General features: G+C 42.2%; 2 protein-coding genes across 2 annotated transcripts; both read right to left on the reverse strand.

The window, feature by feature from the left end:
• Positions 1 to 2624: 2624 nt before the first annotated feature.
• Positions 2625 to 6174, reverse strand: LOC139468656 (uncharacterized). Its single transcript, XM_071250778.1, has 4 exons — positions 6099 to 6174; positions 4881 to 5438; positions 4145 to 4210; positions 2625 to 3214 (listed from the first exon to the last, which is right to left on the reverse strand). The coding sequence occupies exons 1-4, from the start codon at positions 6172 to 6174 to the stop codon at positions 2625 to 2627; spliced, it is 1290 nt and encodes a 429-aa protein (XP_071106879.1).
• Positions 6175 to 12385: 6211 nt separating this feature from the next.
• On the reverse strand, positions 12386 to 15579 carry LOC139468225 (uncharacterized). Its single transcript, XM_071250053.1, has 4 exons — positions 15558 to 15579; positions 13740 to 13952; positions 12926 to 13240; positions 12386 to 12489 (listed from the first exon to the last, which is right to left on the reverse strand). Exons 1-4 carry the CDS (start codon positions 15577 to 15579, stop codon positions 12386 to 12388), a joined length of 654 nt encoding a protein of 217 aa, XP_071106154.1.
• Between the last annotated feature and the right edge of the window lie 303 nt (positions 15580 to 15882).

The raw sequence follows: 15882 nt of genomic DNA on the forward strand, positions 1-15882 counted from the left end.
TCAACAAATTTGTATCAGAAATGAATAAAAATACTGTGTTGTACATCATCTCTTTTTCTCTTTAAAACACCAACAGCGGTGCAATATCTCACGTTTTGAATGCAGGTGGGATAACGTTGTTGGGAGAGATCAGGTTCAGAACTGTTTCACATTTGTTTATAAAAGTTGAACGTTTGAATCTTACAATGACATAAAAACAGATTACGTCACTAATTAGTGGTTGATGGGCTTGTCGGTGATCAGATATCAGTTCGCTGTATCCGTTAGTTCGTTGTAGAGAGTTCGTTATATACGTAAATTTTATGTGATATTATATAGGAGATAAATCGGGGATTTTTTAACAGTTCGTTGTATCCGTTTGTTCGCTATATCCGGGTTCGTTATATCCGTGTTCTACTGTAATTGTAAATGACGAACATATTTGACTGATAAAGGACGTTTTATATGCCCTGTATCCGTTTAGAATAGGTTGATAGTCAAAGAGTTTTTTTCAATTATTCATTCTTCATACAAATATGATATATTTATCTGCCGAAACAGATTCCATGTGGCGTAAAGGCCAAAATAGCTGGGACAGTCATATGAATGTACCACTTAATATCAGTGAAGACACCAGCTGTTCGCGAAAAGAACAAGCATGTCCTGCCCTGCTGATAGTTCACGCCATCCACGCAAATCATAAAGAAGGTAAACATTTATTGTCTGACGCCGCGCAGTAGTACTCCTGACGGCGGCCTGTAAACAAGCCAGACATTTAGGTGATCGGGGGACCCAAAAATCCAGTGACAAGATAGTTACAAGAACATCGCCTTAAGATTGAGTAAATAAATGACTACTTGTATGATTTTATATTTTAAGAAAACGTCGTTCTGTTGCTAACTGTGAATAACACCAAAATAGAATAATTGTCTATTGTTTTAATCCAATCCTCTTTATCTTATTGCTGTAGGAAATATGTGTTACTGATTATTACTGTTGTTTATTACATTCCCCTATCAGCAAATCTTGCTGGGATACTGTATGGGAAGTGCAAGTCATGACCTCGTGAACCAGTTATTTCAGCTCTACCATATGATGTTCAGCCTTACAATACGTCTTGGTGACCTTTAACTTTATGACATCGTAATGAGGTGAATTTTGCAGATGATTGCACGCTCAAACAGTTGTGCCGAATACTCGCTTTCCTTCTTGACTGGGTCCTTTATTTCGTTTCGTCAGTTCCTACTTTGATATGTTCAAGAATGTTTTCAACAGATTTTGGAAATATTCTTGTGTTTAATGGCATACAGTAAACTAGGGTTATAACGAACTCAAAGTGACCACTAATTTCAGTTCGTTATAACCGTAGTCCGTAAGCATTTTTACAGCATATATATATATACATCAAATGATCGGGACTAAAAATAAGTTCGTTATATCCGTCAGTTCGTTATAAGCATATTCGTTATAAACGTAGTTTACTGTACATTAGTATCTGTATCGCCAATGAAAGGAATAGGGCTTATTTCCGAATATACATAAACTACATAAGATGACGCGGTATGAGAAGTCAAGGCCCGTCATAACGTGTGATATGGAACATCATTAAACACGACCGACTTGCCGAAAGAGTGAGTGAGTTGGTTTTGACGCAAGTATGTACGCTATGTATGTCATATCAGGGCGTATCGGCTTGGTGTTAGAGGAAACCTGTTGTGATGCAGGTCTTAGATGTTTACCACTTTTGGAAACACATGAGCACGGGTATGGTGCTGACAAACCAACAAACATAATCAGGGCGAACCGGAATTCGAAACAACCATCCCAAGTCTTGGGTACACTAAAGGGGCGTGTCTCTTGATGGCGAAACGCGGCGCCTTAGACGACTGGACCAAGATATATTATACAAACATTTCAATCGTGCACATGTGGATCATGTGAAATCATGTTCTCTTCTAGTTCAAGGATGTCACGAAAGCCAGCATATTTCAAATAATGTTCGTAGCAACACATCCGTTGCATTTAACTGTTACCATTGTATTGTGTAAACACCATGAGACAACAATAACACTAAATACAATAAACATTGTTCCAGACGCTTCTATACAAAAACACAAAATCAAGACAAAATGGCAATCATTTATTGATTCTAAACAATGTATTCATCTTTCATAAATTACATGACATAGATGATTCAATGAAAATAAATATTTACATTCAACACATGTATCACAATAAGCTAGATCTGTGCCCTTCATGCGCAAACACTGTTGCAATTAGCCTGACCCGATAACAATACATCAAAACACCACTTAAAATATCTTTAGTTGACATCAAAATCGCACAAGACTACTGATAGTCAAGACAGATGATAATTAGGGGTCGATAAACTGGCACTGTTGATGTGACATTTATAGAAAGTGTTCATAGTCCATAATAGTCGTAAGTCGTATTCCAAGATCCGTATCGTGATTTAAACTTAATTAAGACGACCAACACCCAAAGGAGTTGAAGTGAGCATTAGCGTATCAGGGAGACTTCACAATAACGCTGACCCAAACCCGTATTCTATGGGCAATAAATTTACCCGACACCGTAGATCACCAATGATCTTAATGTGAGAAACACACGTCCCCGTTTCATTACTAGAGGACAGGGGGACAGATTGCGGTAGGAAGACTCGTTGTCAAATCTACAAGATTTGCGTCCACCCGATTCGGGAATGTCCGGAGAGGATCCTGTGCGATGGAGTCGAGAGTCGCCTGTGTCACCGCCAGGCCACTCAGCGTCTGCAAAGAGACAGCGTATACGGTGATGCCAGCAGCGGCGGCGGCTTGGGCAGCAGCTTCCACGGCGGCTGCATCGTTCGGAGACCCGTCAACAACGACGTAAATCACCTTCTGAGCTCCTGCGTTGCCGTTGTTCGTAAGTTCATTGGCAGCCTGTGTAATGGCACCTGCGACGTTGGATCCGGCGAAGGGGATGGTGCTGTCACCTGCTACGGTATTCACTGCGTTCGTGAAGGTGGTCGTGTCACCTGTAAGTTGTTGTCGTATTGTCGCCGTGTCGGAAAACGTTGTGAGTCCGATGGTACAGGCTCCGTTAGCGGGAGCTATACGATTGGCAAATGCATTGGCGAAGTTGGAAAGAGCAGAAGCCCAGGTGAAGGTGAGGCCCGAAAAACGTCTGGTACTGTCTGAGTGGTCCAACACCAGCATGATGTTTGACACGACAGCTGAAACACGGATTATAGGAGTATGTATTAAATTATTAATCCCAAAACGATTCAGGGATAGTGAGCTCAGTTTGACGACGCTTTAAGCAAGATTGGGTAATAGAAGGTGAGAAAAATTAGTATAATCGAATCAGCCATCATCAGATCCTGGCATGGATACGGAACGCAACTCCGCACGGCAAATTACACCACTAGGTCACAGTGACCCAAAAGCAATGCTTATTTGTGTAAGTGCATCAATATTGTATCACAATCACCATTAACAAGCACATTTTGTCCAAATACCAGGTTGTCCTGATATAGCTGATAAGATGTGTCAGCTGATCATGCCACTGCTAGAGAGCTTCCTTCTTGAGTGGGTGAGTTATGTTAAAAGCCATTTTAAATAGTATTTCAGTTATATCACGGCGTGCCGACTTCTTGTGAGTGGAAAACCCCACGAGAATCAGTATGTGAGTATTGATTAACGCAGTGTTCCGTCGGGAGACCAGAAATGCGCCACACATTGTCCGCAATTGGCATCGGACCCGGGACTTCAGCGTGACGAGCAACTGCTTCACTCACAAGGCTACCCCACCGATGTCAAACTAGAATCAAGGATGAATGTGGAAGCGACCAGCATGTCTGTGAAATGCATGCAAACGTACTGTGTGACTTAGGATTTTGTGTTGTTTGTTTGTTGTTTAACACCGCACTCAGCAATATTCCAGCTATATGACGGCGGTCTGTAAATAATCGAGTCTGGACCAGACAATCCAGTGATTGATATTATGAGCATGGATCCACTCAATTGGGATCGATGACCGTGCATCAACCAAGTCAGCGAGCCTGATCACTCGATCCCGTTAGTCGCCTTTTACGACAAGCATAGTCGCCTTTTACGGCAAGCATGGGTTGCTGAGGACCTATTCTACAGAGCCCAATACTTACAGAGTGGAGTGACCGTCGAAGTTGTAGTGGGTCGTCTCGCCAATATTTGCTGGTACAGCTGAACAACTATAAAAAAACGAAGCTTGTTAATATAAACACGCATAAAAAGTCACTTACTACAAAGGAATAGAAGCCGAAAAATATATATTAAGAAATACATTGACTTTCGTTTTCTTTTAATCGTATCATTTTCAGTCACTGGGTGATGAAATAGAGCATAAAATGTTTGGAATTCGTTATCATAATACATGGAAAAATGATTGTAAAATGACTGAAATAGTTTGACGTTTGGTAAAGTGCTTAAGTGAAAATTTCAGTCATTGTACACATTGACTGTAACACATGTACGTGTATGTCAAAAGGCATAAAATAGCATTACTTTGATCAGAGCTTCGGGTTCCTATGATAGTAGTGTGATAGAGGGAGTTGAATTTACCGCCGCTTTGAACAGTATTTAAGTAGCACGGCGTGTCAGCTTGATGTGTGAGAGCCCGAAGTGATGTAGGTTTCAGACGTTTACCACTGTAGTGAAACCGACAAGCACGGGTATGGTGCTAACAAAGCAAGAAACATAATCAGGGCGAACTGGGATTCGAACCACGATAACAGTGTCTGGCATGCCACTCGGGCACCCGTGCCCCCCTGTGTCATGTTGACAGTTGAACTTAATGGCTTGCTGGTTTTAAAAGTCTAGAAGTGGTCAACAGACTGTGCCCCTCTCTAACGTCCTACTCACGATAACAGATGGTCCTCTTGATCCTAGGGCTTTGTTGCACCAGAAGGTACTCCGATGTCGTTGAGACGACTTGTTGGCCGTTCCCTCCCGCCATCATGACCAACTCTCTGGTAGGAGTCTGTCCGAAAGCCACGCCGATGACAGCAACTTCCTCCGCCCTCAACTGTATGCTCTCGGACACTGTAGCTATATAATTATCAGACGCTCTGTTGGTGAGGAAGATTGCGAGTTTGGCTGTGTTGGGGCGGGCGTTTGCTCTGAATTGGTTGCTGATGAAGCGGACAGCGTCATAGGTTCTTGCTGCTCCGAATTCCGGCCTCCATTGTAACGCGGTCTGCAGCGTTTGTGGCTGGTTTGTGAAACCGGTGAGCTCACGTGTCGTTGTACCGTATGCAACCAGCGAGATCCGGACCTTGGTCAAGTCGAAGAGAGTGACGAATGAGCGGAGAAAGTTGGCTAAACCAGGGGAGATAACTAACCCTCCCCAAAACGACTGCATCGTTGATGCACTGTCGTGGATGGCGATGACGATATCGGTGTTGATGGCCACGTTACAGTCTGAGGGAACAAAAGCGATGGTTGTGAGTCAGCGTACAGTCAGTTTAGTTGATAGCGGCAGAAAACGTTTTAACGAAAAACATGTCAACATCAACTTTGTTGGTCACTCGATGAGTGAGTGAGTGAGTGAGTGAGTGAGTATGGTTTTTACGGCGCTTTTAGCAATATTCCAGCAATATCACGGTGGGGGACACCAGAAATGGGCTACACATATTGTACCCATGTCGGGAATCGAACGCGGGTCTTCGGCGTGACGAGCGAACGCTTTAACCACTAGGCTACCCGACCGCCCCTGGTCACTCGATGAGCTAAAGAAGGTATTGACAAAGTAAGACTAATATCCTCTATGTATTCTGCTCCGATTATCATTATTATCATTATTATCATTATTATTATCATTATTATTAGTAGTAGTAGTAGTAGTAGAAGTAGTAGTAGTAGTAGTAGTAGTAGTAGTAGTAGTATTGGCATGGTACTGATAAAGGCAAAGGAGACCGACTTTCCTAACAATGAATGGTGTTCGTTCAGGACCGTCCCTATGACCTTGATACGTACACAGGCACGCACACGCACACGCACACACACACGCACACGCACACGCACATGTACATGCTCACTCAATGCCTCTTTTCTTTGAACAAGTTGGTGTAGTTTACTCACAGTTGCTGCGGGCACCCTCTAACGCCACACAGAGGAAGACCAGTGCCGTCCCGATGACCTTGATTGACGGAACCATGGCGGTGACGTTGTTGAAGATGGGTGGTGTTTAATTACTGGTATGAAGCAGACAGCATGAATGGGTCGTTGCTTCATCAGTTATATACAGATATAGATACATTTTTCATAAAGTCTGGTAGACTCATATTGTGATTGAGTTTTATGAACGTTGCCTTAAACTCTTATGTAATACACATCGCGTGCCAACTTCAGGGGAGGAAAAATATTTGCCTCAAACAACAGACTTACTGTAGTATTTGTCATCTAGTTTGAGAATTGCAAGAATCACGCAGTGAAAAGTTTTCCGATAAAAATGTTGAAAGAAAAATGACACAGAAGAATGAAGTCACCATTTTGAATGTTCTCATCCTAGACAGACGAAACAAATGTTTGTTTGTTTGTTGCACTACGCCTCACTCGGCAATATTCAAAATGTATGACCGAGGTCTGTAAATAAGTTTCGACCAGACAATCCAGTGATTGACATCATGAGCATCGATCCACGCAATTTGGGTACGATGACATTGGAGCCTGAACACCCGATCCCATTAGTCGCCTCTTACAAGCACAGTCGTTTGAAACGGTAAATGTTGGGGAATAAAGATCACACAACATACTGCCTTGATAACAGTCATTTAGATACATTTCATAACGCGTTGTTACAATTTACAAAATTTTCCAATCAGTGGGCCAAATAAAGCCATCACACTACATGCTCTCGGACCTACCTGATGTATTCCTGTGTGTTTACTGTAGTTACACGGCAAGGACCGGCTATTTAAGCTGTCCGTCGTAAGTAGCCCATGGCATGACGTAACGCTAGGACCTCATGATGCAAAGAGACGCGATAACGGTTGTTTAATTCATAATTCTTACCTGGAGTTAATGAGCTGTAACTGATAACCATGCCTGTCATCATGTTGTATAACGGTTAATGTTATTTTTCTCATAGGAAACAACATTCTACGAATGTTATTACGCTTAATCTAGACAAGTCGGGGTTAGGGGTTTGGGGTAGGCTGTAGATCCAGTACTTGTAACAGATGAGTAAGTTGGGGATTGGATGGTCACAACGGCGTGCATTGGATCTTGTATTGTCATTATGAGGTGAGGTGAGATGGGATTTAACATCGCGCTCAAGATTATTGCATTTACACAGCGGAGTGTGTGTGCGGGCTTTTGTGTGGGTGGGTAGGTTGGTGGGTAAGTGGATGTGGGTGTGGCTGCTTGAACGAGTCAGGAAAATGCCGGTTTTAAAGCGCTACCCCTCTGAGAAGCCATGTCGCAGTTTAACATGGAAACTTCACTATGCCATTCTGACTCTATGCTCGTAAACAATTAAGTGAGTGTACATAAAAACGTTGCTATGAAAAGAATTGAAGTGAAACTGGAATATTGCAAAAGCGGCTTAAAACACTACTAACTGGACACATTATGGTGTATCAATCCAGATGCACAACGACGTACACAGTGTCACCTTGTTATACCGAACTCCTTGTTCCGTGCCAAACTCTCCTCCTTGTTTCTGGTTTCGACCGGGCGCGTATTATTCATTCTATGGAGCTGTGTACAATATATCATCAAGAAATCTTATCTAGTGAAATTTAGTAAAATAACTAAGTCGCATTCTCGCGTGTTGATTACATTTGACACTTTATGTTTGTTTTTGTAAGCGCAACAAAGCGACAAGGCGATGATATCCCTTCTAGGATTCCATAGATGAGTGGGTGAGACAACGATGCAGAATAATACGAGAGACTGAACACGCCAACAGGATGACTTGAGACCGATGATTTGTTTCAGTTCAGTTGTGATGTCGGCTACAAAACGAATGTTAATCCTGATGTCACCGTGCTGAACATGTGCAGGACCACTTTTACGTAACAGTTAAATATACATAAAGTTTCATAATTTATTTTAACAAGAAATATCATGTAAGTACATATACTTTATATATATCCCTTGGTTCTTTTCAGTGATTATGTCTAATTACTGAAGATTTCAGTAATTAGACATAACCACCGAGTGAATCAGTTATTAGACATAATCACTGAAATTTCCAGCTATTAGACTTAATCACTGATTATACTTGTTTCCTGTAACATATACATAGAAGTAATTATTAAACCATGATACATTACGTGTGTACAAGTCAGCCTTTACCGGGACAAATCGTCCATCTTCCCCTTTTAATACCACGAAGCACTCGTAGTAACTCGTAACTCTCATACTTAACATAGTGAGTTAGTGAGTGAGTTGAGTTTAACGCCGCTTTTATAGTATTCCAGTTATATCACGGCGTGTCAGCTTAATGTGACATGAAAGCCCGAAGTGATGCAGGTCGGGAGCATGGGTATGGTGCTGACAAACCTAGAAACAATCGAACAGGGATTCGAACCCGCAATCATAGGTTTCTGGCGTGCCCAAGGGACGCAACTCTGCACAACGAATCGCGGCGCCTTAGACGACTGGGCCATGGCACACAATTGGGATCGATGACACGCATCAACCAAGTCACAGAGCCTGACCACCCGATCTCGTTGGGTGCCTCTTACGACAAGCATGAGTTGCTGAAGATCAATTGTTACCTGGAACTTCTGAGAGAAGAATGGCGTTTAACGCTAGGAAAGCCGTAGTAAACGGTGACTGAGTGGGTGAGTTTGGTTTAACGACGCTTTGAAAAGTATTAAGTCTTTGTTTGTTTGTGCATTGTTTAACGCCGCATTCAGCAATATTCAAGCTATGTGGCGGCGGTCCGTAAATAATCGAGTAAGAAACCAGACAACCCCGTGATTGACATCATGAGCATCGACCCGCGCAATTGGGATACAATGACAAGCATCAACCATGTCAGCTAGCCTGACAACCCGATCCCGCCTCTTTCGACAAGCATTATCGCGAAAGCCAGAAGTAATTCAGGTGTGGAAAATCGGGGTCGACCGTTTCATATTCGTGGGAGATTAAGGGGCAGAGACTGCAGCTTAGTTGTGGGGATAAAAGATGTTGAATGTTTTGAAGCACTGACACCGCCAACAAGACCAATACAAAATGGTCGGCTATGACTGTACGAAATATGCTGGGCCCTGTGCAAGGGGTCTAACCGCCCTCCATCATTATCATCACTTCGCTGTATCTGCCGGAGGCGCTTGTATCCGACAATCGGCATATCACGATAAACGTAATCCGTTATCTTTAAGCACCGCTGCCTGATCTGCCCCCGAACCCCGTCGGCCCCAAGACACACTCGTCTGAGTCGCCACGGTCATCGCTAAAATTGCGATTATTTATGCAAAAGACCTTATAAAGAGTATATGGTTCATATCTGTACGACCCGTGAAGATCCGGGGTAGAAAAGGTCTGCAGCAACCCATGCTTGCGTAAAAGGCGACTATGCTTGTCGTAAAAGGCGACTAACGGGATCGGGGGGTCAAGCTCGCTGACTTGGTTGATGCATGTCATCGATCCCAACTTTCAAACACTGGATTGTCTGGTCCAGACTCGAATATTTACAGACAGCCGTCATATAGCTGGAATATTGCTGAGTGCGGCGTTAAACAACAAACCAACCTACCGATCATATCTGTATGTAAAGGTGGCTGGTTGGCCGTGTGCTGCGTTGCAGGACATCAGTGTTAGCTTGGCGTAGCTTCAGAAACATTATGACGGGTTGTTGCTGTGGAAAGATTCACCATATAATGTACTACTTGTACGAGGCAGAATTCATAGTGCTTGTCCACCGAGACACCATGCCGCAGTTTAACATTGATACCCCACTCAGACACAAAATACTGACTCAGTCCTTTGTTTATCCCCTTAATGCCGATCGTCAGGCAGGGTAACAACAAGTACCATCTTTTAACGTATTTTGTAATGACGCGGCCGAAAATTGAACCCCTGGCCTTCCGCTCTGCGTGCAACTTAACATCGTTTTTAAATCGGAAAAAATAGAGGGAGTAGTTCATATTGGGTATTTTTAAAATCGTACCTTACTCGAACCTACAGACCCCTGTCCTCACACACCACTATTCAAGATGGACTCGAGTTCCTTGGTAGTTTTCTTAGCTTTGGACTAGAACATTTTTTCTACTCCCCTGTATCCTCCTCAAGCGGAAGTGTGCTGCCCATTGTGATCATGGTGCCGTTTTACAAAACAACCTTAGCGCTACGACTGTCTTAAGTCTATCTAAGTTACTGTGGGGGCACGGGTTGCCCAGTCGTCTAAGGCGCCGCGATTCGCTGTGCAGAGTTGCATCCCTTAGACACACCAGGAACCTATGATTGTGGGTTCGAATCCCGGTTCGACCCGATTATGTTTCTAGGTTTGTCGGCACAATACCCGTGCTCGTGGGTTTCACCGAAGTGGTAAACGTCTGAGACCTGCATCACTTCGGGCTTTCCTCCCACATTAAGCTGGCACGCCGTGATATAACTGGAAAACTGTTAAAAGCGGCGTTAAACCGAACTCACTCACTTTCTATGTTAAGGTATGGGAGTTCACCTTAGCGCTACGATCAGTCTGTACAACGGCACCCATAGCCAGACATTTCCCCATAAAGTGGATCAACGACGTCTATACTTCTTTGAGTGGATGTACTTGAGTGAGTGAAACTGCATTCAGAAATATTCCTGCCTGTCAATACAACACGTTGGGTCCAGTGATTGAGAGCATACTAAGATAGATAGACTGCGTTACCAAATACCAACATTCACAGACTAAAATGAAGTCCGGGAATTTACCATTACTGAGATAAGCTTTCAACTGAAAACTGAGCATATATTTCTTGATCAGTCGTTAAATGTTGGAATCCCCATAGGGGGAGTCACATCACACATCCGAGTCTCTCTACCGTATTTCCTCTAAAACAGGTTTCACTTTATCAGGTGAGGTGAGGTGAGGTGAAATGGGGTTTAACGTCGCGTCCCAGATTTAGGCACTTATATAGCGACGTGCATGTACGTGTATGTGTGGCTGCTTGTACTAGTCCGGACTGATGCCGATTTATAGTGCTAGCTCACTGAGATACCATGTCGCAGTTTAACATGAATACCCCACTCAGACACAGTATACTGACTCAGAGCCGACCAGTCCTTGTTTTAGCCCCTTAATGCCGAGCGCCAGACAGGGTAACAACAAGTACCATCTTTTAACGTCTTTTTGTATGACGCGGCCCGGGATCGAACCCTGGACCTTCCGCTCTCCGGGCGGACGCTCTACCACAAGACCACGGAGGCGGTCCTCACTTTATCAGTCTCTCTTGGGTATGTACCCCAACGCTTCACAGCCAATACACAAAGTATGCGCTTCACAAACAGAATTCATGTAGGGAGTTATCAGGCCCCCAGTCAGTCAACGTTCCTGTATCGCGTATTGACAGTTACAACACAGCCATATGGTAAACGTCATAACAATTTATTGTAAAAATAACAAAATTGCAATGTAAAAATAAAATAAAATATAACAAATTTAAGTAAAAAGTCAGAAGTTGTACAAGACTTCACAAGCAATCACAGATCAATGTAAGTACTCTGACGTATTAAACACTATATCGTGAATTTCCATGTAATAATAGCCAGGCTGTAACTTTAGGCTGCAGCCACCTTCTGAAAACAAAAGAAAAGAAACATTAAATTATGAACGATTATATAGTATTAAATAATATTTGTAAATACTATCAAATGAATTAGGAATTAAATAAAAATTGAAACGTCTCCGTAGCATTATAAAAAAAATCGTCGAAAATAAATATACGTCACAATTAAGGAAGGGACGCATTCCTACGCTGACGCAATGCCAGTAAAGACACTAAACGAGTGGTTTGGTTTGTTCTGAATAGTTATTTTGCTACCTACAATGACATCACCAATTACTACAAGATGATTAACAATAATAGCATAAAAAAACGCTGATTACATTACCAGCATAAAACCGACTCTCATATATTCATGAAGATCCGGGGTAGAGTAGGTCTTCAGCAACCCATGCTTGCCGTAAAAGGCGACTATGCTTGTCGTAAGAGGCGACTAACGGGATAGGGTGGTCAGGCTCACTATCTTGGTTGATGCATGCCATGATATTAATGACTGGATTGTCTGGTCCAGACGCGATTATTTACAGACCGCCGTCCGGTAGCTGGAATATTGCTGAGTGCGGCGTTAAACAACAAACCAACCAACCAACGAACTCATTTATTCAGCACGAAGTGTAGATATTAATAATGTCCTGTACTGACCTAGGGACCACGTTTCACAGTCCTCCTGCTCCTCAGTCTGTTGGCGATGTTGGAGGATGGGCGGGAGCCGCCCGATACGTTGTGGACGAGGAAGGTGCCACTGTCTGCAAGAGAGAAACATGTGCATCGAAAACAATAGCTTTTTACTAAGTTGGAAAAGTTGACAAAGTTTCATGTTATCCTGGTTTCAAGAGAATTATCGTTTCGACGTAAAATATCTGATTTTATTCAGATTCGTTTCAAGTCAGTTTTACAAAATTTTAAATCATGAATAAATGTCTTAAATCTATTATAAACCGTCTACTCGGTATGTTCAGGGGTTGTTTTTTTTCATATTTCCTAAAATGTAGCGATTGAACCAATCTCATTAAAAATCAGATCGCAGTTCTCCCAACAGCTGAATACAGATCCTTGTTTAGCGGGCACAAGATGAAAGATCTGATTTTGATGAGATTGCGTTTGAACATAACCTTTGGTCTTAACCATTACACCACAGCCTCCCACTTTCTTCAACTACTAAAAGACTAAACCGGTGCCTACCATATTTGGAGTTTGGTTTCCGAGATCGCTTCGGTCTGGTTTCCGCCATGTTGATTGTCTCCTCCAGTTTCCTCTTTCTCCATCCCACAGCCGACATAGTGTCTCTCATGTCTCTCTCCTCCCTGGTCACTACTCTCTCCTGAGTCAAAGCTTCTCTCTCGCGACGTTGTTTACTTTCTCGGATCTGCCTCAGTCTCTCTGCTTCCTGCACTTCGTACTCAATGACCCCGACACGCCCCCTCATGTGGGTAGGCAGGGTGGGCGGTACCGGACGGGTGGATGACCTCATACTGGTCTTCTTTATGATTTCAAGGTCTGGAAGGAACAATTTAATCAAATTACAAAACGTTCCCAGATTCCTTGAAAATATTAATTAAGGGTTGAATAATTAAAAAAATAATTTTTTATATTGTTTAAATTGATATATCGGTTTAGTATTCAACACAATGAATTCTCGCAGTTATAATATCAAATGATGAAGGGGCGTGAACAAAATGTTCCCAGATCCCTTGAAAATATAAATTAAGGGTTGAATAATAAAAAAAATTTAAATACATTTTCTAAATTTATATATCGGTTAAGTATTCAAAACAATAAATTCTCGGAGTTATGATATCAAATGATGGAGGGGCGTGAACAAAATGTCCCCAGATTCCTTTGAAAATATTAATTAAGGATTGAATAATTAAAAAAAATATACTTATGTTGTTTAAATTGATATATCGGTTAAGTTTTCAACAGGAAGCAATGAATTCAATTTATTCGGGCAGTTATATCATCAAATGATGGAGGGAGTGCTACTTAGATGTCGTACCGTTTCGGACATAGTCAAGTTGTCTTTCCGTCCAGAATATGGCGGCATCCACGGGACTAGTGCATGTTTCGGGAACGCTGAGATCGGAATGAATGGACGCGGGCTGGAGGTCGGAAGGGAAAGCCATCCTTCCAGCAAACAGGAGCATGTCTGTGCCGGCCATGTTGTATACTCGGGGCCAGGCTGTGTCTGGGTACGGGAAACAGTTGACCCCTGGAAGAATATTCGTCACTAGATAAGAAACTTGGTCTAATAACTCAGAAAATCAGTGGTCTAGTGGTAGAGCGTCCGCCCGGAGAGCGGAAGGTCCGGGGTTCGATCCCGACCGCGTCATACCAAAAGACGTTAAAAGATGGTACTTGTTGTAACCCTGTCTGGCGCTCGGCATGAAGGGGCTAAAACAAGGACTGGTCGGCTCTGAGTCAGTATACTGTGTCTGAGTGGGGTATTCATGTTAAACTGCGGCATGGTATCTCAGTGAGCTAGCACTATAAATCGGCATCAGTCCGGACTAGTACAAGCAGCCACACAAACACACACACGTACATGCACGTCGCTATATAAGTGCAATAATCTTGGACGCGACGTTAAACCCCATTTCACCTCACCTCATAACTCAAAATGAATCCTTTATATACGACATAACTCTTCACAACAAGGTTAATTCAGTATTATTAATTCACAAAGATCAAGTAAGTAGAATCATTAATTTTTTTAAATCAACAAAAATCCGAATTCACCTTGAACTGAATCTCCCAGTATCTATTGATTCATAAAGGCCTTGTTGATTTCTCTTAGGCCACTACCCCTGAAGAACCGGGGTAGAATAGGTCTTCAGCAAACAATGCTTGCCGTAATAGGCGACCAACGGGATCGAGTGGTCAGGCTCGCTGACTTGGTTGATGCATGTCATCGATCCCAATTGTGTGGATGCTCATGATGTCAATCACTGAATTGCCTGGTCAAGACTCAATCATTTACAGACCGCCGTCTTATAGCTTGAGTGAGTGAGTGAATATGGTTTTTACGCTGCTTTTAGCAATTATTCCAGCAATATCACGGCGGGGGACACCAGAAATGGGCTTCACACATTGTACCCATGGCGTGACGAGCGAACGCTTTAACCACTAGGCTACCCGACCGCCCCCTTATAGCTTGAATATTGCTAAGTGCGGTGTTAAACAACAAACAAACAACACAAAATCTTAGGTCACACAGTACGTTTGCATGTATTTCAGTACTGTACAAAACATTTTTAATAAATTGAGGGACAAAAGAAAGCATTGAAAATTGAAAGAACTTAAGTCTTTATATTGTCGGTAATTCAATTTTCTTAATTCGCACATATCATTGCTATTTTAGTGAGAAACACAGCTAAACCAGTTCACGCTTATTCGTGAATTGGCAATACCGGTTCATATTGACCAAAATGACAAAATGAATCTGCAATTATTTTGTATTGAAGACATGTTTTAAAATTGAAACGCAAATCTTTGTGTTGAATAACACAGTGCATCCGCGACAAGTAATACAAATTCGTCATTCGTGAACCTGTTCAATTGTCAGTAGTCAGATAACAGAAGATTCACAAATTAGTTAGCATGTTTTGCGTAAGTGAATTTCATATAATATGTGAATATTATTGTCTATACTGGTGCCGAAATGTTCTCAATATACAATATGAAAGGATCATATATTGTATTATATGTTTCATTTGTTGACGTTAAAAACAAAAGCATGAAGAATGTAGAGATGTTACATTATGCTGATAATATAGAACGATAACATGACATACAACTAAATCTTAATAGTTCTTACCTTTTTTTCTTTTAGAATCCATCCGAAAGTTGATCAGTCAGTCAACCAAAACAATAAAGTAGGTTAATATCGTTTCAAAGAACCAATAACGCAGTGGTAATGGTGATTTGGTAGAGCGTGGCAGTAGATCGACTAGTGTGCTGAATGACGATTGTCTATGACGTCACAATAGCGTCAACGCCATGACAACATCCTACAAAGCTAACCAAAATTATGAAGCGTTTCGTAAGCTTTTTTCTGTCTAAATCGTAAGCTGTTTGTAGCTTCTGCTTCAAAACAGTGATATTAAGGGGAAACAAACACTGTAGATTACCCACCCTTTTGG

The sequence above is a fragment of the Haliotis cracherodii genome, unplaced genomic scaffold (genome assembly GCF_022045235.1).
Source record: "Haliotis cracherodii isolate W230 unplaced genomic scaffold, xgHalCrac1.p SCAF_2, whole genome shotgun sequence".
NCBI classification, from domain to species: domain Eukaryota; kingdom Metazoa; phylum Mollusca; class Gastropoda; order Lepetellida; family Haliotidae; genus Haliotis; species Haliotis cracherodii.